Genomic DNA, 22,806 nt, shown 5'->3' with positions numbered 1-22,806 from the left:
TGCAATCTCTTAAGACGAGAGAGCACACTGGCACACTGGCATTATCTATGAGGTGACCCTGGAACTGCACTTCACTAAAGTGAAGATTTTGCGGTATTTGCGAGATCAAATATACATACTATCATTAAGAAATGGCCGTTTATAACATTGACAATAGTTTCTCAAACCAGCAGTGAAAGAATGATGAGCGGAAAGAATAGGAAATTTAGGGAATTGCCTTTCACAGCTACCCGATAGATGGTGCCAATCTGTTCTCTCATCAAAAGAGATCCCAAGAGGTTTGAAGGCACTCGGTTGCAAGTGTGAACCAGCACTGAGAGTGAACGGAGAATAGAGGCTGCCGTCAATATAATTTTTTAATCATACAAGAAGCCAAAGATTGTTATTTGTTTCAAGAATCAGAGGCCTAAAAAGCTTTCCACACCAACAGCTTCTTAATATGTGCACTTGCTGGTCTTTAACTCTTTTCCTATTTTCATTTATCACGCTGAAATTTAGTATACTGATGTATTTCCCAGGGGTGATTTCAAATATGCAATTAGTTTTCAGATAGCTTCACTATATCCTGAGTTATCCATAAATTTGTAATTTTAATTAGGTGCTCCTTATGGGTCGTTACCTTAAAATTCTTCAGAATATAGTATCAGGAATTTCTATAGAATTGCATTCACCAAGACATGCTTTGTACGGTGATGCTACTTTGTTGCTTTATATGTAATACAATAATTTTAATTAATTAGTCTCAAAAAGATATAGCCTCACGTTTCGTGCAACTTGACTGCAAATGTCTTTTACCAATGTAATATCATTAAATCAGGCTTAAAGTAATATCTTTGAATCTTCTATCTAATAAGGGGCAAGATATGGGACGTCAGATGCTAGCTCTACGAAAAAAATACCAGGTTTTAATTTGTTTGCAAGCCCTAGAAAGAGCTAAATTTGCTAGCTTCAAGCCCACAAAAAGATCCTTAGGAGAAATACAAACAACTAAAAAATTGAACAAGCGCTGTAGCGATTCCTTTTCCGTAAGCTGCAGTACCTTTCAACAGACAAGTGCCACCAAGGAGTAGATGATACGTGGAGTGAAAGACTCACCTCGAGGGGTGTTTGGTTAGCCCCAATCATCTGATGCCATTCTGCAAGGGAGCTCTTGAGCTTTGCCGCCGATAGTTCCCAGACCTGAACGCACCCAGAGCGGTCTGCCGTCACCAGGGTGTCGTTGCTCCCGACATCCATGACAATGTCCGAAGTATTATTGTCTTGGAAACGGTATGCCACAGCCTGAGACCTGTGGCGGAAGGGTAACCCCATTGCATCCAGGCCTCAGCTCCAGCTTGTGTCTATTATTCTACCCCCTTCGCGCTCCTCTTGTCGACAGACCGAGTCCGTAGCAATGCCAAGTGTGGAGCTGAGCTGGTGCATGGAAGTGTTCGTCATCCTCATATCTTTTCCCCCAGTCTCAGGTTTGTTCACCACATAGTATGTGTATCTGAACATGGGCAGCTCATTTTTGACCAGGCCGAGTTGGGCCCTGATGTGCTCCAATTTTCTTTGCTTTCCTTTCCAAATAAAGAGATTCTTTACTTATTTGTTGTTTCGATTACAAGTTTAGTCTTAATTATGCGCGAGTGTCTAGTGTCGCTTTTAATTCTCACATATTTTTGTTGTTTTCTGTTCGTTGACTTCGTTTCAACATTTTGAATTTTTCATGCGCTGCTATCTGGACTGAGCGCCACAATGCAACGTCCTCCTCGAAGGACCCTTTGTAACTAAATAAATAAATAAATGAGTGAACCACAGGACACTCAGAGAAAATGAGAGAATGAGACACGTGAACATACAGAGGTACGGGAACATAGCGGATTGTCTGGTCATTCAGGTCCACTGCCTCCAGAAATGCGCTTGGGACTCCAAATGCACCATCTGAATGTCATAGAAAGACAAAGCAAGATAAGTTTCTCATTGCACCAATCACTAAAAACCTGTCATAAGCTGCCAGAGTTAACCTGCTAGTTTCAGTATACAAGTCCTGAAAGGTTTCAGCAAGAATAGACAGTACAGGAAAGTCAGGTATGCAAGTATCTTGAAGTAAAGCTACTACACAAAGATTTCCAGCAACATAGGATTTATTTTGGGGCTTCTGTCCTGTTTTTGTTTACTTTCTTTAAAACACCTACAAAGAATTGCTTTAAACAATGTGAACTATTTTTGGCTTTGGCAGTGCCCATTTGTTAACTGTACAAAAAAGTAATATTTTTTTTTTAATAAAAATATTTGCTCACTTTTTTTAACACTATGCCATTCAAAAATGAAGCAAGCTAGAAACATTTTGTTTGTATTTAGACAAATAAAAGAACAGTCAAAAAGACACTGACAGGGTATTAATGCTTGCCAAAATTTTTATTTGTGCATAACAGAGCCCAACTACCCAGAAAACAATTTGCGGCTCAAAATTTGTTTTCTTTCCGCTCGAAAACCGCCAATCGAGAACTGGCCGGTTTGAGTCGAGCTCACTCTCTTCTTCGTGGTCACATGCTGTTTTCTATCGGTTTAGACACAACCACCAAATATAATCAAAGCCGTGGGTCATCGAAGGTACACACACAATATTAAAAATAGAAAAGAAATATGGTACCTATTTTTTGGGGCTTCTAAAAACCTCCAAATACGTTGACTGGAAAGAAAAAGTTGCACAGCTGCGCAACTTCCGCTAACCCTCTCCTCCTCTGTATTTCTTCTTCCTTCCCAGTTTCGGTTTTGAGCAGTTTCATTCTTTTACTTTATTAAAAATATATGTGATGCTGTAGAAAAATATTGATTGGATAGTCTTCTGACACCATAATGAATAGCCTGGCAAAAATAAAAATAAATTATGGGGGTGTCAAGGTCCCTGTCTTTCATCACTCCAAGGATCTATGCCAACACTGAATATAGAATTTTGATCCCTGTGTTGTCCTTCATAAAACATATCCCCCTTTCCAAAAACCACTGTTCGCAACTTTTTATGACTAAAATAATAACACTGTAGTAAGACTCTAAGATAATACAATAATGCAAGGTAATAATGCTATTTTAAATTTCAGCAAGTACAGATGAAAATTAATTCAGGTTGAAGAGACGAGATGACTAATAAACTTATAAAATATAAGATATTGTTCAGAGAAAATTTAAGAATTTCCCATGCGAAAGAAATGACAGCTCAGCTCCATAAAAAATGGGCAATAAGGTTCACATTATAAACGATTAACATTTGCGAGGACCTTATATTTCGTGACCTGGAAAATATCTTAAAAAATTTAACACGTGAAAAATTTAACATGCGAATATATAAGCCCGTGGTAACAAATACATAGGATGTCAGTATAAATTGCAAAATTTGATGCCCGCAAAATATTCCCGAAACCCCACACTACGCAAAATTTGCTAAATATTGAGCCTGCAAAAATAAAGTCATTCACAGTAGGTAGGCCCTCGTTATAACGAAATCACTTTACTCGAATTATTGCCTTATTCAAAGTTCAACGCAATCCCGACCTAACTGCATGCACCTTAAACCGGATTGTACTAATTGTATCGGTGGCCGACCATGCTTACTACGAAGGCCGAGGTGCTGAAAGCACACAAGCCTACATGCAGGTGCAGAGGACCCTTATGTTGCCTCCCTCCACGAGGCAAATGGCAAACTGGTGTGAGAGGGCGGAGTGCCGCTTCTGATGTTAACGTGGCCAGCGGCAGCGTCCACATTCCGACGCCGTGTTTGTTCCTTTTTGCCTACCTAATTACAGTGTCTTCAAGATGTACTGGATGGGTCAAAGAAAGGTTTCTCATGCAAGAAAAAGCGCACCCATGATTAAAAAAAAATCTTCAACTGCACTGCGCAAGTCGGACCTTCTGGTGCTCGCTTGCTTGCTTGCTGAGCAAGGGCCTGCCTGTCGAGCCAATGCCTGATTCCCAGAGCTGCCGACCCCTACAGGAATGTGTGCAGACACATTGGCGAAGCCACCGAGTATAGCTTCAATTTGTTTGCACTCGTCGATGCAGACATTCCAATTGCAGCACCTGGCACAGAGGCTGCAATCGTAGGCCTTGTGTGTGGCCAAGGTGAAGACGAAGAGAGGTCAGAGAGGCACCTCGAGAAATACCGACGACTGCAGGGACACAAAATATTCTATGGCTGCTTCGGAATAAATGGAGTGCAGCAGAAGTGACAGCTAGTGCTCTAGCGATGCCTGAAGCAACTCGGGGAAGACTGATACCCAGGAAAAAGTACTAACAAACTCGATTTCTTTTTCTTTTTTTACACCTCAGTGAAGTAGTTGCGAGCTGTTCATCATCGAGGTTTGTTATTAAATACATGTTTTAAGTCTTCCGCAGCATTCCTGTCCACTTTCAAGGCTGCTGCTGCATAATTTTTTTTCTCTCAGTTTTATTGAATTGTCGCTTATATCTAGGGTTCGGAGTTTTCGGTTTAAACCGATAAAAACTGATAAAAGTACGCTGAATCCATTTTCGGAAATTCGGTTTTACCCAAAAAAGGTCAGTTTTTTAGGGCCGCGTCGAAGTGGCTGGGAGAAGGGGGGGGGGGGGGAGAGAGAGAGAGAGAGAGAGAGATGGCTTTGCAAGGTTCAACATTGTGTGACGTCTTCGTGATTGCCCCTTTCCAAGGTTCAACATGCAACAAAAGAGGTCTTGGATTGGCCTTCGCGGGACATCTATGTCCTTTCTGTGATCGGGCTTAGTTTGTCAAGTTCCCGGTCCTAAAAAAATAATTTGAATGAGGGCTAGTATAACGTTTTTCGCTTGATGCACTTCAGAGGACATTGATGAAAGCCGTTAATACCTTTCTTAACACCCTCTCTCAAACTTCCCTGTGGTTAAAAACATAAATACAATGGATTTTTTTTTCTTTTGCCATTTTGTTGGTTTTTGTAGTCATCACCCCAGATGGTCACGTCGTCAGAATGGTAAGGAAAAAGAAGTGCGCTGAAGGTTATCCCCGCGAATTCCGCGATTTTGAGGTGTGTCCTGACGGAAGTTGTAGCGAAGATCACATATGTATATGGGCCGTTATTCTTCGAGTGATCACAAATATCACAGCTACAAGGATCATCTGATCCGGTGTCCAATAGTGTTCCTTTGATATTGACCAAAATAAACCGGTAAACTTTTTTGGGAATAAATATACACCGAAATAAACCGAAATTGCATTTTAAAATAAACACCGAAAAAAGTATGCCAAATTTTGAAGAAATAAAAACCGAAAACGCGGGACCCTATTTATATCAAACATTTTTGCCCGTTCACTTTATTATCACAAGGAAATAATGTATTTGGCCTTCTCTTTACCAACACACATGAAGGAAAACCATTAGCTCCTGTCAAATCCCCTCTCCAGCATTCCCCCTGTTAAATACCTCAATTCTACGCGACTGTTGAAGCTTACTCTCTGGCCACGCTTCCTTCGGTACCAGGTGCTGGCCCTTGGAAGTGACGACGAGTGTTGAGTTCTGTAGAAGTGCAGACCTGGGCACTTCGTGGGCACTCCCAACAGTTTGCTCCCCCCAAGGCAGGCTGGAACGTGGGTAGCTATGTACTTCCCAGTTGTGCTGAAAGGAAATTAGTCACTGTACAAGCTTTCAGAATTAAAAAAAAACCTGCATCTCAGAGTGGCAAACTATTTTTTGCCACGACACTTCGCTTCTTCGGCAGCTCTAAGAGGCTGTCTCTTAGCGAAACATTGGTTGCTATATCAACTCTTCAGGAAGGTTGCTTTAGGCATGCAAAAAATATTAAATTAATATCAATTGTAAGGTCACTTTAATGTACACCTAGAGCAAGGAAAGTATTTTTGCAGCAAGAGAGCAGACGCTTGTATCTATAATTTTGAAGTTACAAATAAAAAGACTCGCCTTCTTAAAATTGAAATTGAAAGAGACTGCCAGAAAAACCTACTTCTGAACCAGGGCTCTTCAGTGCCACTGTAGCAAAGTCCTGCTGGGTCAGCAGCAGCCTTGCTGCTGATGTGGCCTTTCCATCCGGCCCCACAATGCTCCTTAGCGTCTCCAAAGGCAGGTCTGCCTGGGCTGCCCGGTAGGGATGGCGAACTTCGTAGGCCTGCAAACCTCCATCGAGCGAAGTTTCGGTGATCTGTGAAAAGACATGGCTGCCCCGAGGCTTCTCCTGGTCCCACGAGAGCAAGTAGCGCCTGCAAAACCATTCTAACTAAGCTCACTCATGGCCCCAGTGTTGCTCGGTTGCGTTAAAGCAAAGGGACCTTTTAAGGTCGGTTAAAACGCGGAGGATGATTGAAGGAGGGGAAGGAGGAGGAGGAGGAGGGTTATACCCTCCCTTCAGTATCCTTCCCTCCTCCTCTTAAGAGCTGCGCTCTAATTCGGCGTTACAGACACTTGTAAACGGCTTTCACTTTTTTTTTATCAGTGCTTCTTTTTTACTGCTGCCGTGTTCAGCGGGTTTGATGAAGGAATGTTAGCACTGCATTGCTCTCCAAATTTTCAAGAGAAGCTTCGTGTTTCATGAAAAATTGTGAGCACGCAGTAGAAAACGATTCAATTGACGAGTGGATTGGAGTGACACATCTACAAGCTGATTGCGAGGTATGACTTATATTATTATTGACTTGACATATGCACAATGTTTGCTGCTTCCGTCCCATTTCGCCCATCATTGTATCCCATCATCATTGTATAAACTCGTCCCATCATTGCATAAACTCGCACGATGATTGGATGTATCCAAGATCCAGAATCGTGCTGTTGTATTCGTGTATACCTTATGGTGGTCGCACTTAATTCTTAAGTTCTTTATGGAACTTAACTACCGTGAACACAATGTCTTACGAAAAATCTTTGTTAAATTAAATGCATATTAAAGGGGCCCTGCAACAACTTTTTGACTGTTTTTTAATTTGAACTGAACCTGAGCGCACTGAACATAGTAACTTAATCTTTTCTTTTCTCAAATATCGCTTTATTTTAAAACTTATAGGCAAATTAGAATTACAAAAACAAGCAAAAAATAACCTCCTTCATGACGTCGTAGGTCCTGGCTTGAGTGGCCGTGAACTAAAGGAGGAGTAGTGAGCTCATCGAGCGCTCACGGCTGCCGCACTCTGTGTCGACGGCTCGAGAGGGCGCCACTAAAGCACGTGTTGGATAGACTATGAAGCAGGCGGCCAGGGCGGCTCGCATTGCATTTGCTGCACGATTAAAAGACTAATCCGGCATAACACTTCATTGGCCACAAACGACAGCAAACACGGGGTAAAGATCAGTTTAGAATGGGAGCCACTTCGCGCTGCCATACCGCCAAATGGCCAAATCGCCAGCCAAGCCCGTGCCGAAAGCCTTCGGAACGCTTGGAACCGGTCAGATCCTCGAGCCGGTATACGACAGCAGCGCCGCCACATACATCCGGGACCTTTCTACGCTCGCCGTTCGTCGGAGCCTCATCCCACAAGCCCTTTCTAGTATGCGCCGTTTTTTCCGCTGCTTGGTGGCGGGTTTGTCAACGGGCCTTTTCTTGTTTCCGTACTGTATAAACTGCATTTGTTTCTTTTCTTATCTATAATACTGAACAAAAACTACTTTCATACATAATTGAAATGGTTCGCGACACTTATATTTGTATCTCGACTAAAGAAAAAGTTTTTGGCTGCTCTGACCAGTAGTAAGCCCAGGACCAAAGACGTCACATATTGCGCGCTTTTGGCAACGTGGGCTGCCCTCGTAGGTGGAGGAGGTTTCCGCGTCGTCCGGTTAAAATATGACGCACTGATACTTAGTTACTCTCTCCGTGCCCGCTGGCTTGCCCGAACCCCAAGAGACGTGGAAACCGCAAAAAAGGTAGACGCTTAAATATGATTGCAGGGCTCCTTTAACGAAAGTTCCTTTTGAATTTTTTTAAATTTTTTTTGTAATATAACGACAAAGTAATGGCATTACTTTTGTGAAGTAAATGTAACTGTAACAATTTACTCTTCAAATTTTGTAACTGTAACTGCAGCAGGGTTACTTTTTCCCTGAGTAACAAACTGTAACACTTTTACATTTTAGCAGTAGCGTGCCCATGACTGGTTTTACCCTCTTTTCAAAGACGACCATAAAAGTAGGAAACATGCTGAAATAAAAAAGGGCATTGCAGTGAAGGTTTACCATCGAAGGACGAGCACGTCCAGCGGCGGTAAACTTTTTTGAAATGTTCAAGAATGCATTGTTATAACTTTCTACAGGAACGAAGCTGCGCCGAAAAATTTCACATAAATGTGTCCACGATTAAAATACACCTTTGTTAAAAATGTCAGCTTTCTATGTGCAGGTGCCCGATTTTCCAGTGCATTTTACATCGATACTGTAGATCGATGTCGCCGTATAGCTACTACTATTGGATCAGATTGTGTCAACATCTCATTGCCTCGTGACAGGAATTTCGGATTAATGTATGGACACGAAGTATAGATAGTGATAATATACCTTCTACAAACAGTAAAATCTTGATAATGCTTCTTTTTTTTTCCAATTTTAATTTTTTCACTTTTTCTCCCCCTCCCCCCCTCCCCCTCCACCCTCCCTATTTTGACCGCTAGCCCCCCCACGTAAAATACTCTTCCAGGGTCGCTGATGACATCACACACACACACACAGCATGTGCCCAGCTCATTCACAACACATTCTGAACTCCCCAGTCTTTGCAGCATGATCAAGCTAGAGAAATATTTTGGAGGTGTACTTAATATTAATAATAATTATCATTATAGCGCCAGTAGTGGTACTTTGGGCGGCTCACAAGACTAGACAGCTAGGCAGAGGCCTATAGGCATGCATGTCTGTTAGCCAGCCACCCAGTGGCCACTGCCAAATGGTAACATTTCTAAGCACAACCCCATTCCATCTTAAGAAAATCTCTGCATTTAATGCCCACTGGCCACATGGAAATTCAAGGTATACATTAGAATTGTTTACAGAAAGAGCTACACCTCAAATATCACAAATTGAGGTACATCAATGAGGAAATACAGGTTGTTAAAATTATAAACTAGCATCTAAAACAAGTACCACATATGACTGAGAGGGTATTTATGCTCGCCAAGGTTTTTATTTGTACATGACATATGAGAGTCCAACTACCCAGAACACAATTGGCAGCTCGAAATTAGTTTTCTTTCTGCCCGAAAACTGCCTATGAAGAACTGGCCGGTTTAAGTCGCGCTCACTCTCTTCTCTGGGGTCACGTGCCTTTTTCTATGGTTTAGACACAACCACCAAAGAATCAAAGTCTTGGGTCATCGAAAGCACACACTCAATACTAATAGACAAAAATATGATACCCATTTTTTGTGACTTCTAAAACGCTGCAAATACGTTGACTAAAAAAAAGTTGCACAGCCACGTGACTTTTGGTAACTTTCTTCTCCTCTTTATTCTTTTTCCTTTCCAATCCGAATTTGGTTTCAGTTTCGAGAAGCTGCGTTTTTTTTTTACTTCATTAAAAATATATGTGACACTGCAGGAAAATATTGATCGGGTAGTCTTCTAACACTATATAATAGATTGTCTGGCAAAAAACTAAAAAGAAAGGGGGGTGTCAGTGTCTCTTTAAAGGAGCTGCGCAACAATTTTTAACGTTGAAAGAATTGGCATCTTCTACTTTTGATATTGTTCACCTTGTCACAAATGACAGAAAACACACCTCCTTTCATCGAAATGTTGCGGTTCCGCCGCGTAATAGCGAGGCAAAACTTAGAATATTCCCTGACCTGCAGCCGTGAGCGGCGGCCATGAGAAACACGCGGCGTGACATCAATGGGGAATCTTGTAGAAAGATAGCAAGTTGTGCGAATACCTGCTCGATAAAAGGTAACTTTTCTATAATTCTTGCCGTTCCAACATATATATAAATGCGTCAAAACCTGGTATCATCGACAAAACTTTTATTATACAGAGTTTTAGTGGCGCCATCTATCGTAGGTCCACAAAGCCGTCAGCTTTCTCTGCTACTGCGAACAGCCGCCAGAGGCCAAATGGGGAGGGGGACAGGGCCAGACGGGTATGGCCGGAACCGGATGAGACTTTCCTCCTTTCACCATATTGTTCGCGCGGTGCCCGCCAGCACGTGGTCCCTCGGTCGCGAGCGGATGAGTTCTTGCTGCTCACTGAGATAACTTTTCCGGAAGAAGAAGAGAACTGAGAGAAGGCGCAAGGTTCCGGAAAAGAGAACTTTTCCGGAACCCCGCGCCTACCCCAATAACGTCACTGCGCAAGTGACCCGGAAGACGACGTACGAGTTGAGAGGTGGCAAAAACCTGGATTTTTTTCATTTTTTTAAATAAAAACTAGGGTATCCAGGCAAAATCTGTTTTCTGTAATTCACTTCAGAATTGTCAGGCATCAACTTCCACAATAATTTAAGCAAAGCCCTGAAATTGTTGCATAGCTCCTTTAAGGGGAAACAACGGCCTTTAGAGCTTTTTTTGTCATATTTATGTAAAGATATTGAATGTCTTTACAAGAACCCGAGTTATAAGAGATTGATCTGATTTAATTGTCACTGTTACAGGCATATATAATAAATTTCAAGAGGACTGTTTTGACCGACATCTAACTTGCAAGGTAATGCTATTTTCTAAAAAAAAAAAAAAAATTTGCAATCATAGAGTAGAGAATAAGCTCCATCATTATTTAACCCTTTGACGGTCGAGTTTTTTTTCCCAAGAGATGTTTCTCCGTGGTCGGCTTTGTTTGCAAAGGAATAGTATAAAGAAACATACAGCCGAGGAGGCAGCCAGCACTTGGATGTACGGGCTTCTGCCTTTTGGCTGCCTCAGGCTCTCAGCTGTATGGAAGAGAAGCCAATAAACTTCTTTAAAAAGGTCAGTGCACAGGTTTTTTCTTAATTATCTAGTGGGAGCATGTACAGTGCTTGAAAGCTGTACATGTTTAGAAACATCAAGTAAAAATATTAAAGGCAAAAAGTTGTCACCTTCCTTCCATTCGGCTTTATTTTGGCGCATGTGCTTCCGTGATATTCCAGGAGCACTACCACCAGAACGACCAGTATGTGAAGTGAGCATCACGTGCATGGAGTGTCTAATTTGAAAACTATATATAGCCCAGCAATGTGAAACGATGTGCAAATATAAAGTTTATAGTTCATAAAAGACATAACGAATTGCAACACCTCCCGCAGTGAGCGCAGTTTCGCATTTATGCGGGCACCTTCAAATCTATAATCACCCCCAAACATCTATGGTGACGACTGTCAAAGGGTTAATAAAGTAATTAATGCTGAATAACTCTTAATCAAGAAAACTATGAAGCTATAATTACCATACAGCTTTAAAGCTGTAAGATGATTCTAGCAAATTAAAATACTACCCAAGTTGTCACAATATTGCTCGAGACAAACTGCAGAAAACATTGGCGCTATGAGCAAAGTATGAACAGAGAAAAACACACTTGAAGTTTGAATGTTCCTATTAGATGTTCACAGAAGATTAGGATTATGGAAGTGTTCTCAAGATTTACCCGTTGCGTGGAGCAATGCATAATATTTTGCAGAAAGACAGTTTGATGTAGCTAGACATCAGAAAAGTCATACTAAGGTGTAAAAAATTGAGCCAGTTGGTAAATGCTGTATAGGATGAGGATTAACAGCACAGTAAATTCAGAGCTTTGTCCTGTTGTGGCTGTGCATTTCCTTCAGCTGCGTTCACGGAGCTGTTAATCTCCATCATGCCCATTAAAAAAGCCCTTTTTTACAAAACTTAATTTTTTAAACTTCCCATTTTAAAACCAACATCTCTCCTAACATATGATGAATGTTTGAAAGAAATGACAACAGGAGCTGACAAGCCACTGCTACACGTTTTGACCAGCTACTGTAACCATTACGACTTGTGAGAGAAGAGAAACCTAGTATTGCTGTTCACCTGTTTGTGTCTCCAGCTGTAATGATGCACCTGGACGGATCCAGCATCAGTACATTGTTTACTGAAACAGGCAGCTTCCAATTCAGGCAGCTTCGGTTTTCTAAGTCAAGAATGCTCACATGACTCCTGCAAGTAAGATTGACAGCTTCTTACCATCTCATTGCTGTGCAATAATCCCTAGAAATTAACAGTATTAAAAAATAGAATACTGCTTTTGAATCCAGTGTTCATTTAAAAGAACAGTTTAAGATCGTAGCAACACTTTTCTTACACGCTAATAGATAGCAACATAAAATAACCAAAATGGTGATACTCAAAAAAAGTTTTGGTATTGTGCAAATTTTACTAACTGGCCCTAAAAGCAGCAGCATGATCCGAAGAAACTTTAGAACAAAAATGAAAACTACCTATTAATTATAAAAAGATTTCGAGCTTTCTGCGATTGCATGCTTTATTTACCCGGGTCGAAAAACACCGTTATCTTTTCTCGGGAACTGTACTATACTGTATATCATACAGTATAGCGACCAAACCAATAATGCCTTTAGATGATTAGGAGTTTAACTGACAAAGGGTCTGCCAGACCCAAAACATTAAAATGATAGTTCTGCGATCGCCACACAAGATATCCTAACCACCTAAGAGCAGTATGGTTTTGATCTAATTACTCGCAAGTGCTTGTTAATTTTCTACCCAGGTTAGTTAATCATACAGTATTGTAGATGAATAACAGAAAACAGAGGCCAAGTGGTCTGAAGCCTCCTCACCTCCCAGGCTGATAAGCTGCCAGCAGGTTGTTTGGCTGCACCAAGTCAAGGCAGACCTCCGAGGGCAGGTTGGAGTTGTAGACAGAGCGAACAAACCGCTCCGCTACGTTCCGAGTCAGGGACCCCAGGTTGATGCGACTGGCATCCCCCGTCTCAGGATCAAGCAGCAGCAGCATGTTTGTCTGCAACACAAATCTCTTTACTCTTTTAGAGCAAGGGGAACTGCCGAGGCTGAATAGTGTTATGGCAGTTGGTGGGAGCACTTATTTTATTGATTTACGCAACCCCGCGCCATCCAAGGGGCCTTGCTGGAGGAAAAGTGTTGGATTACATTTCCCTGGCTCCTGCATAATGGGATTACAGAAGCGCCCCACACAAACAACCTCCCAAACACTTTGCCTGCTAAGCTGCTTGAAACTTCACTACAGTACCATGTACAACAAGAATCGTGAGAATACTACTAACATTAGAGATTTATTTTCAGAGTACACAAACAGTTTTTGAGTCATCAAAAAATATTACTCAGCAAGAAAATAATAAATAAACACAAATACAGTAATGGTAAAATAAGGATATGTTAGCAAAAAATTGGATAATGAATCGTGGAAGGAAAACAAATGTTGGATAAAGTTACAAGTAGTACCGTATTTACTTGAGTAATAGCCACACATTTTATGAAGAAGACCCTTGCGTCTACTTTTACAAAAAAACACATATACAGTCAATCATTGCGTTGCGCATAAATAACATAGCGGATAACCAGATCGAGAACATGATTCTCTATACAAATGCAATGTTCACAGATGGTATCTTTGCATGAAGATGTTATTTCTGTTTGTAAGCAGCTGGAATCATGCTGTTGAATGCGGTGACTGGCAATCTGCGTGCTCCGCGGGAAAGCGAACCCTCAGGTTTTCTTCATAAACAGTGCGGCTATTACTCGACTAATACGGTATGATGAAGAAAAAACACATCAGAGCAACTGAAGATTGAGCGAGCCCTCCTTTGTGCATCTGCTCTTCCATGCAGCAGTATAGAGCAAAAAGGCTGAGATTGCTGCACTATACTAGCAAAATTATGATATAAAAAGTTTAGACGTGGCTTCCTTACATGCTCCAATTTTACAACTCTTTCGTAGCACTCATGCTAACGCTCCAATTGTTTGACTAGGTTATACATGTTCGCTGTGCAATCGATCCCATTTGCAAAACTAAACGCATATTTAAAGAAAAGTAGAAGCTCACCAAAGATTCATGAAGAACGAGACAGCCTTGTAAGCTGCCGCCTAGTGCCGCAAGCCTGAAAGTCTCCGACGTGTAGCCAGACGGAAAGCTCTGCTGCAACAGCAGGTAACTCGACTTCAAGTGCCGCGGACTGAAACTGTACAGTCCGAGGGGGAATTTGGCAGCAATGTGAATGGTATCATTCATTGCACTGCCGTCTGGAATGACAAAATAATGCACGAGACTTAGGCATAAGATCAAGAAAGGAGAAGGGCTGGTGTTAATCGAACACCTCTCAAAACCCGACACTTAGGCCAAGGGGATAGGGGTTCAAAGGTACAAATTGTGTCCATGTCGCTTTGTTTCTGAACCTTGTATCATTTGCTCGAGTCTCAATTTTCAAACTGCTCGATTAATACGAGGCTAATTTTGATTTTACTTTAGTACAAATGAATTAATTATTAAACAACTGAAAAAGAAAAGAAAAAACGTGCCAAAGAAACGTTTTCAGGAATCCTACCTTCACTCTTAGAGACAGCCAGGTCTAAAGTAGTAGTGCTGGCACCATAGGGCAGTGACCAGTAATGCTGAAGCTCAGAAAAGAACATGGACCGTGCTTCCGTTTTCTCTAAATCAGCGGATTGTTTTGCAAGAGTTGTCGGTCGCTGTTGGAGTAAAAGAAAACAGCAAGGTGTTAAATTTAGAGTAACCAAAAATTCAAAAGATTAAAATGTAGCAACCCAGAAGCCGGGACATGAATACCTACCTCTACATGCAAGTCCTGGATGTCAACAGAACAGGAGTCTTCCAGCCCCAAAGCATCTGCTCTATCAAATGACCATTTGCTAACCCATGTAGAAGATGGCAGCTTAAATCTAAAGTGTGCAAAGAAGTCACACTCAACCATGGTAGACAGCAAAGAGAAAATATGGACTACATAACAATGCGCAAGACATTCTGCTCATAAATAAAGTTTAACAAAAAAAAGGAAGTAGTATCGTAGTTACACTTTTGAGAGGTGGACATCTTCTGGGTCAGCATCCACAGGAATTCCGTGCTTGTGAAGCACTGAGAGTAGAGTCTTCCTGATCTCCTTGTTGTAAGAGTCAAAGTCAAAGACATTCCTCAAGACAGAGGCAATTCCATCATCTGGAAAAGACTAAAAAAAAAAAAAAACCCAAGCCATGCAGAAAAGAAGAAAGCAGAATGTAATATATGTACAGCTTCATGCTCAGGTAGGAATGTGGGCATATTTGCCAGTACTATTGTAAAATCCCGAGAGATGCCCCACCCGCGAAAGATAGCCCACCCATATTTTTGGCTTGATTTGCTATACTTTCTCAAACACCAAAAGATAGCCACTCCTAATAATAGTAGTGTTGGGATATCAATGATAGCCTCGACGTAAATGCGGCTAGTTAGCTATGGCGGGATATAAGCAAACGTTCCTGACTGGGAAGTACAGTCTTCTTTGCTTCGTTGCCCCTTGCCACCATAACAAGCTTAAAAGAATTTTTTAAACTTTTCTTGATGGTACACCAAAAGTTAGCCCCCTCAATATTTTCACCCGATTTGCTCTTGATGTTAGGTGGGCCATCTCTCGGGATTTTACGGTAGTTATATCTGCAACGGTTGTGGATGAGCCTAAGCCCTTTTAGTAAGCCTCATTTCACAAACATGGCAGCCTTAAAATAAATACCAAAGGTCCAGCATTGACGACCTGGCATAATTGTGCCTAAAGCTTTTCTGAACATATGGAGCAGTTATTTTAGCTGAAAGTGAGCACCGATGCAACGCGCAACGCAAGTTTGTCTGCTTCTTTTGCAGGGGTCGTGGTGACAACAGAAAGCCGAGCTCTGATTGGTTTTGAATGAAAGATAGTGGGTAGACCTCAAGGCAGTTTGCTTTGAGGTCAACCCACTATCCTTCAGTCAGAGCCAATCGGAGCTCGGCGTGTCTCTGACATCACCGCAACTCTTGCGCAAGAAGCAGACGACTTGCTTTCCGGATTTGTTTTGTGAGAGTCTCCGACTGTCACAGAGCTTTGTCAAGCATAAAAATGCCAAAGCTAAAAGACACCTGAAAATATGCACCAAGAAATTACATCTTACTTAGAAGTCCTTGGTTCTGTACATATGAAGGAGAGTGAATGAAATATGCAAACAACTGAAGCAGTGAATATTAATAATCATAAAGATTGCAATAGCAATTATGGAAAAAATATTATACCATCAAACATACCGTAAAAAAGGATGCCCCTCCCCAGACAGATCGTCCTGCCTGTTTTTCTGACTAAATATCCATAACATAAAAATTCTGAAGCATCGCCCCCCCCCCCCCCCCCCCCCCCTCTTCCCGATTTCCGTCGGACATTATGCGAAGTCCAACGAGAATCACACCAATCGTGTGATCTGTGGTACCAGTTGTGTGACAAGCAAGTTCATAGCGGGTCCCCACATTTTTTTTCTGCGCACGCAATATCAAATCCCGTGACACGCGAGTTCTCCCCACGTATATTGCAACGTAAAATGCGAATCTACTCCGTCTGCAATCTGTGGTATCCGTTCCCGAGATATGCACAATTATAGCGGGTTCCCGCCTTTTTGTCTGCGATATGCGCGCGCAATATCGATTCCCATGACAGGTAAGCTTGTAGGGAGTTTCCGCGTGTTTATTGCATCATAAAACTCGAATCTGCTGCATCCGTGATCCGCAGTATTTGTTCCCATGAGATGCGAGCACGCGGCGGGTTCTCACGCGTTCTTCGCACCGTGAAACGCGAACCTGCTACGTCCGCAGTCTGCGGTTTCCTTTCCTGTGACACAGGAGTTTGTAGCAGATTCCTACGTGTTTTTCACATCGTGGACCACGAATCTGCCATGTCCGCGATTTGCGGTATCAGTTCCTGTGTCACGTTTGTAGCAGGTGCTCCAATGTTTATCACTATAATTTTTCTTTAACAAAGTTTTGGTGTTGCATCTTCAAAGATAGCTTACCTTATGTTTTTCACCATTTATGTCTGCAATTTGGGTGAGCGTTCTTACTGGATTTTACGGCCAGATGAAATGATACAAAACCAAGCCCATACAGCACACATCTTTCATGCATTTTGAAATTGTATGGGCACACTACTTTGGAATCCAAACTCTACATCACAAGTTTTCAAACCTTTTAATTAGCATGAGGATCACACAGCTAGCTTGAAAGCGAGCCGGGGAACTGCTCTTGACATTCCTGAGCAGTTCACAGGCATGTCAACGGCACACACACTTTGGAGAAAGCTGGAATTGTCTGGCTCATACCAAATAATGCATCAATAAGTGGCATATAGGAATAATTGAGTCTGTTCAGGTGCATGAAGAAATGCCAAGGTTCTTGCGAACCCAGTTTGAGGTCCCGTGCAGTCGGTTTTGCTTGCCACAATAACAGCTCTTTGGCAAAAAATATTTTGCATTAACCTAATGAAACTTGGCCTGTAATTTTCACATAACAAAGACGCCACTGGTAGGTAGTGTTGTGCACGTTCCTCAAAAAAGGAACGAGAGATTGTTCCTCATTCCTTCCGATTTTTGGAATGCGTTCCCGTTACAAGTTCCATATGTGAAAAAAGAATGCACTTCCGTTACAGTTAGAAAAATGGAACGTATCGTTACATATACGTTACATTTGTATTTTGCTAATTGCAATAATAAAATCAAGCAGAAATTTTTTTTTTTCTTTTTTACAGCAAAGCTGTTTATGGCTAGGGTTCTGCAGATTTTTCGTGTGCGTGACCAAAAACTCTACACTCGCACCGCCGCATGCCCACGCCTCCCCTGTGTAAAAGATTCTAAATAAATAACCAAAATAAAGCATTGACGAACGCGCAAGTAAGATGCCATTTGTTTTAGGCTTCTGCTTTAGAACAGTTACTGCTGCAGACACCGGCACTGCGGCGCGTGGAACACCATACCCTACATTCTCCTCGATGCTTGGGTAATTTAGCAATAGGTCTATTTAGTTGATTATAGTTATCAATAGGTACCATTTTCAAGATCAGTAGACTCTCAGGTAGATAATAAAGGTTTCTCTCTGCGACCCGTGTCGGCCATGTCTATGCCCACACCGCCATCTCTTTGTCGTCGTTCCAAGCCCCCCCCCCCCCCCCGTTTGCGTGCCTAATTTCCTTTCCTTCCGCTCTCCCGGGGCTTCGGTCTTGCCACACGTGTCTACTTTCCGCCGGGTGGCAGTCCCGTCGCACGAGTCTAGTTTCCTCTGGCTCCTAGGGGCGGGTCTGTGTCATGTGCTAAACAGCTTCGCTGGTCATCCACCTTCACACAGTGGAATGGCTCATGATTTTTTTATCTATCCTATTAAATGGCAACATACGAATTTGAATACCGTGGTGGAAGAGCACCAGGAGAAGAAAACAAGCGGAAGCAGGGCTGAATTTGTTGATATATTCACCTTTAGAAATCTCACCTTTTAGCCCTATTCATGTTCGATGTGGGCGATTCAGACGAGCCAAATGTACTGTTACCCCACATTGCACGAGCGTTTTACAACATCCTCACACGTTTCAATCTAACAAAGTCTCTTCTTCGAACTTAACAACAGTTGCTTCTTGATGTTGCTGTCCGCAAGACAAGCAAATGAAGAAGAGGGTAGGGCTTTTGGAAGGTCAGTCTTAAAAACTACCAGTCCTTCTATGTGAAGGTTGAATTCGTTGCTCCGTTTGAAGGTGGGGGACAAGGGGAGAAGGAATAAAGGTTAACTTTTGTCTATCTTTTAAGTGACCAGTGTTCGGGATACAAGGGTGCATTCAATAAAGGTTAACTTTTGTCTATCTTTTAAGTGACCAGTGTTCGGGATACAAGGGTGCATTCAATGTCTGGTAACCTGTTCTTTTGTTGTAACTGTAGGTCTCTTTGTGGAAGTTCAGTGATTGTTGTGGTTGGCCTAATATTTCTGGGTGTATGAGGATTCGTGGAAGCACAAAAAGGAACTGAGTTTGAAACATCCCTCTTTCTTTGCTTTTTCCCATGACTAAAAGTTTTGCTTTTTGTATTGCAGCCTCGGGCACTAAGAAAAGAATCAATGTCCACTAGCTCTCCTGCACCCGACTGTTACCAAGTGAGGACCACACAAAATAATACCTAAGATAAGTAACCAAACAGTTAACAAGATCCTGCTCTTCATAAATATGTTGTTTTTATACTTTTGCAATTTCCCTCTTAGAAATAAATAAAAATTACCCCACTGGACGAAAAAAAAGGAACGCCGTTCCTTTTTCCGTTCCAGTAAAAATGCAATGAGTTCCCGTTCCAGTACCACCGATGCAAAATAGAATGGCAGCATTCCTTCCTTCCTCCTAAAAGGAATGCGTTCCCGGAACGCCGTTCCGTACAACACTACTGGTAGGCATACTGGTACGTACCTCCAGGTGCTTCACAATGTTGACAACTTCACGTGTCGAGAAGGGATACGCAATGAGGCCCTCGTCCGAGAGATGCCTCAAGTCTCCAAACACGGCCACCAATTTCTCCAGCATCGCAGTTGGCACAGAGGGGCCATACTGCTTCAGGAGAGCCATCTCCGACTCCTTAGATGGGTTGTCAACAGCATGACAGCTGAAGATGTCACCTGTTATAATAGCAGTTGCAAACACCATACATTGATCTGTGCAGTAGATGGAACGGTATCTTTCAATTTTGGTGTGAGAAGTGTGGACACAGTTACAGACAAATTTGTGGTTTGGTTCACACAAAAAACTCAACTGCCTGCAAGAGGTGCATTTGCCCACATGCACACACGTGAAATGGCAAAAAGAGAGTGGCCCCCACATACAACTATTTATGTTGCAGCATAGGCTTCAAAGTTTCAGCAAACAAAGAGGCACCAAAGCATACAGACATAATAATGTTAAATGTTGTTAAACCGACTATAATTAGATTATGGACAGTTTTTGCGGACACTAACCAAAGTTTTATTTAAAAACGCATAAACCCGACGTTTCGGGACCCGCTCGGTCCCTTGGTCACGGGTGACTGTAGGTGGGGGCGCGGTGGGGAAGGTTGCCCAGAACCACCTGGGCAACCTTCCCCACCGCGCCCCCACCTACAGTCACCCGTGACCAAGGGACCGAGCGGGTCCCGAAACGTCGGGTTTATGCGTTTTTAAATAAAACTTTGGTTAGTGTCCGCAAAAACTGTCAATTTCTTCCTAACCAGACAGACCTCTGTCAAAAATGTTTACTTTTAATTAGATTATGTGTCTAGTGTCCTGCTCACAAGCATGCATGCAGCTAAAATGTTATCCTGTAATTCTAATTTTTTTTTTATTACATACAGTCCCGTCTCATGGTCACACTCAGAAGTTGTTGTGCATACTCCTCACTTAGACTCAGCTGAAGATGAACCAGAATGCAAAAGAGACCAAACAAAATATCCTAATATCCAAAACGATAGTCCACCTCAAATCAAGATCAAATAGTAGGATTGTGCAAATATATAAGACACTATTCGATATTCATTCTTTTTCAAGTGTTGATTTCGGCAGGTTAGCCCCGTTGAGTGCACTTCTTATCAAGCAGCTCTGTTCTGCGGGGAAGCAACAGCCACGGAGTTCGCTTCCACGGGAGTTGCTTCTCCGCAGAACACAGGTGCTCGGTAAGAAGCTTGCTCAACGGGCCTAACCCGCCGCGATCAACACTCAAAAAATTACAAATATCACAGTCACGTGCTTAGGAGGAAAGCACATTTTGAAAGCAGGATAGTGTATGCGCGCGCCTGGTATATTTAAAAAGAAACTAAAACTTTGTAAATATTGATATCTACTTTGCACTACAGTAATACCTTCTAATTTTACTGCAATGTACAGTCGGCAGCAAAATTTTGCGGGGCGCGGGAGCACCAGCCAAAAAGACTGGTTGCACCTTTTGACGGCATGCGGCCGCTCTCAAGATTCAGGCTTCAAGAATGCACTTCCTTTCATACTCGCAGGCTTGTCTTTTTGAACAGCTTCCGTCCGACGCGCACATGATAATCGGGACCGGCCCAAGGTGCCGCTTTGTCAGCCATCATGCCGCGCATCTGCCTCAGCCACCGTGATGGGAGTCGGAGCTAGCATGCAACAAGAAACATTTCGCGTCACCTTGTGTCCGTCTCTGTTATCTCGTGGGCGTCAGACGGAAGCAAGCAAAGAAAACATGACTGCGAACACAAAAGGAAGCGCATCCGCAAGGTGTGAGTCTTGAGAGCGGCAATGCGCCGTCAGAAGGCGCAGCCAGTCTTTTCAGCTGGCGCTCCCGTGCCACGCAAACTTTTGCTGCCGACTGTACTCATGGACAGAGATGTCATGACAACCAACGTTCATCATTTGATTAGAGAAAGCCTGCATCTCTATATGTTTACTTTCATGTCAAATACGTAATCTACATGCCAAGTAGGCATTGGGCTTTGAAACCACAGTTTATAGATATAGTTACCATAAAATATTGAGCAAGCGCCCACTCAAAATTTGCAGATAATACCAAAAAAAAATGGGATGGGTGCATGTGATGTCATCAATTTTACACATATGTACTGTGCATATTTTTTCAGATGTTTCATATTTTGGGGGTGGGCGCTTAGCGCGGAATGGGTGAATGCACGGTATTGTACGGTAGATTAAAATTAACTTAGCTTAGAAGTGGACAAGTAGAAGCTTGGAAATAACCGTCACAAGTTTTGCTGGCTTTTCGTTTAAAGAGACACTGACAGGCTAGTTATGCTCGCCAAGATTTTTATTTGTACATGAAGTATAAAGCCCAACTACCCGGAACACGATTTGCAGCTAGAAATTTGTTTTCTTTCCACCCGAAAACCAACGATCGAGAACTGGCCGGTTTGAGACGCGCTCACTCTCTTCTCTAAGTCAAATTTGAGAGTTTTATGTACCAAACCAACGACGGGCATCTGAGACGCCCCAGCGGAGGACTGAGAATTAATTTGGACCACCTGGGGATCTTTTGACGTGCAACCGAAAGCTCGGTTACACGCATTCTCCGCAATAAGCCTCCGTCAGATTACGGGCACCTCGGCCAGGATTCGAATCTGCCACATGGGGATCCGTAGGCCAGCGCTCTCGTTTCGGAGCCACCGAGGCGGCTCCTCTCTTCTCTAAGATCTGCTGTTCTCTATGGTTCGGACACAACCTCCAAATATAATCGAAGTCGTGGGTCATTGAAGGCACACACTCAATATTAAAAATATAAAAAAAAATATGATGCCCATTTTTGGTGGCTCCTAAAAAGCTGCAAAGACTTTAATTGAAAACAAAAAGCTTGCACAGTCACGTGACTTCTGGCAACTTTCTCCTCCTCTATATTTCTTCTTCCTCCCCAGTACAGCTTCGGTCTTGGTTTCGAGCTGTTGCATTTTTCCCCTTTATTAAATATATATCTGATGCTGTAGCAAAATATTGATTGGGTAGTCTTCTGACACCATAACAAATCGCCTGGCAAAAAAATTAAAAAAATGTTTTGGGGGGTGTCAGTGTTTCTTTAAGCACAATGCAACAGTAGTGAATGACTTGAAAAAACAATCCAATAATCTATTAAAAAATATTCGGCTCAAACTACTATTTGCATCAAACTCAAGATCCACTATTAGCACATGCCAATCAAATAAGGTAAAATAAAGGACTGGGCTAACTTTAAGCCTGCAGCCCAAAAAGTAAAAAAAAAAATTACAGCACCGAAAACTCGCGTAAAAGGCTGCACTTGTGCAACAGCTGTATTTGCGACTCCAACTAAGTATAGGTGGCGCCACTCATTTTCCAAAATGGCGGTTATAGTGAGGGTCGGAGACGTGTGCCGCTGTTGAGCCTGTCTAGTGTGCTGGCCTCACTGAGC

General features: G+C 42.4%; 1 protein-coding gene across 2 annotated transcripts in view; it reads right to left on the bottom strand.

The window, feature by feature from the left end:
- The window catches only part of LOC115330987 (von Willebrand factor A domain-containing protein 8), a 65,376-nt gene that overhangs the window by 9,417 nt on the left and 33,153 nt on the right, over positions 1-22,806 (bottom strand). For both annotated transcript variants that reach the window (XM_029993014.3, XM_029993023.4), the window contains 11 exons: positions 19,351-19,556; positions 14,942-15,093; positions 14,701-14,809; positions 14,455-14,599; positions 13,956-14,152; positions 12,712-12,893; positions 11,945-12,070; positions 5,953-6,205; positions 5,444-5,606; positions 1,842-1,923; positions 1,096-1,288 (listed from right to left, as the gene is read on the bottom strand). In XM_029993014.3, coding sequence (XP_029848874.2) covers positions 1,096-1,288; positions 1,842-1,923; positions 5,444-5,606; positions 5,953-6,205; positions 11,945-12,070; positions 12,712-12,893; positions 13,956-14,152; positions 14,455-14,599; positions 14,701-14,809; positions 14,942-15,093; positions 19,351-19,556 — 1,808 coding nt within the window. The remainder of the gene's footprint in view (positions 1-1,095; positions 1,289-1,841; positions 1,924-5,443; positions 5,607-5,952; positions 6,206-11,944; positions 12,071-12,711; positions 12,894-13,955; positions 14,153-14,454; positions 14,600-14,700; positions 14,810-14,941; positions 15,094-19,350; positions 19,557-22,806) is intronic.

This window comes from Ixodes scapularis, unplaced genomic scaffold, assembly GCF_016920785.2.
Source record: "Ixodes scapularis isolate PalLabHiFi unplaced genomic scaffold, ASM1692078v2 PGA_scaffold9__187_contigs__length_104089568, whole genome shotgun sequence".
In the NCBI taxonomy this organism is placed as follows: Eukaryota; Metazoa; Arthropoda; class Arachnida; order Ixodida; family Ixodidae; genus Ixodes; species Ixodes scapularis.
Note: the sequence above shows the minus strand (reverse complement) of the source record. Positions and strands in the feature narration are given on the sequence as shown.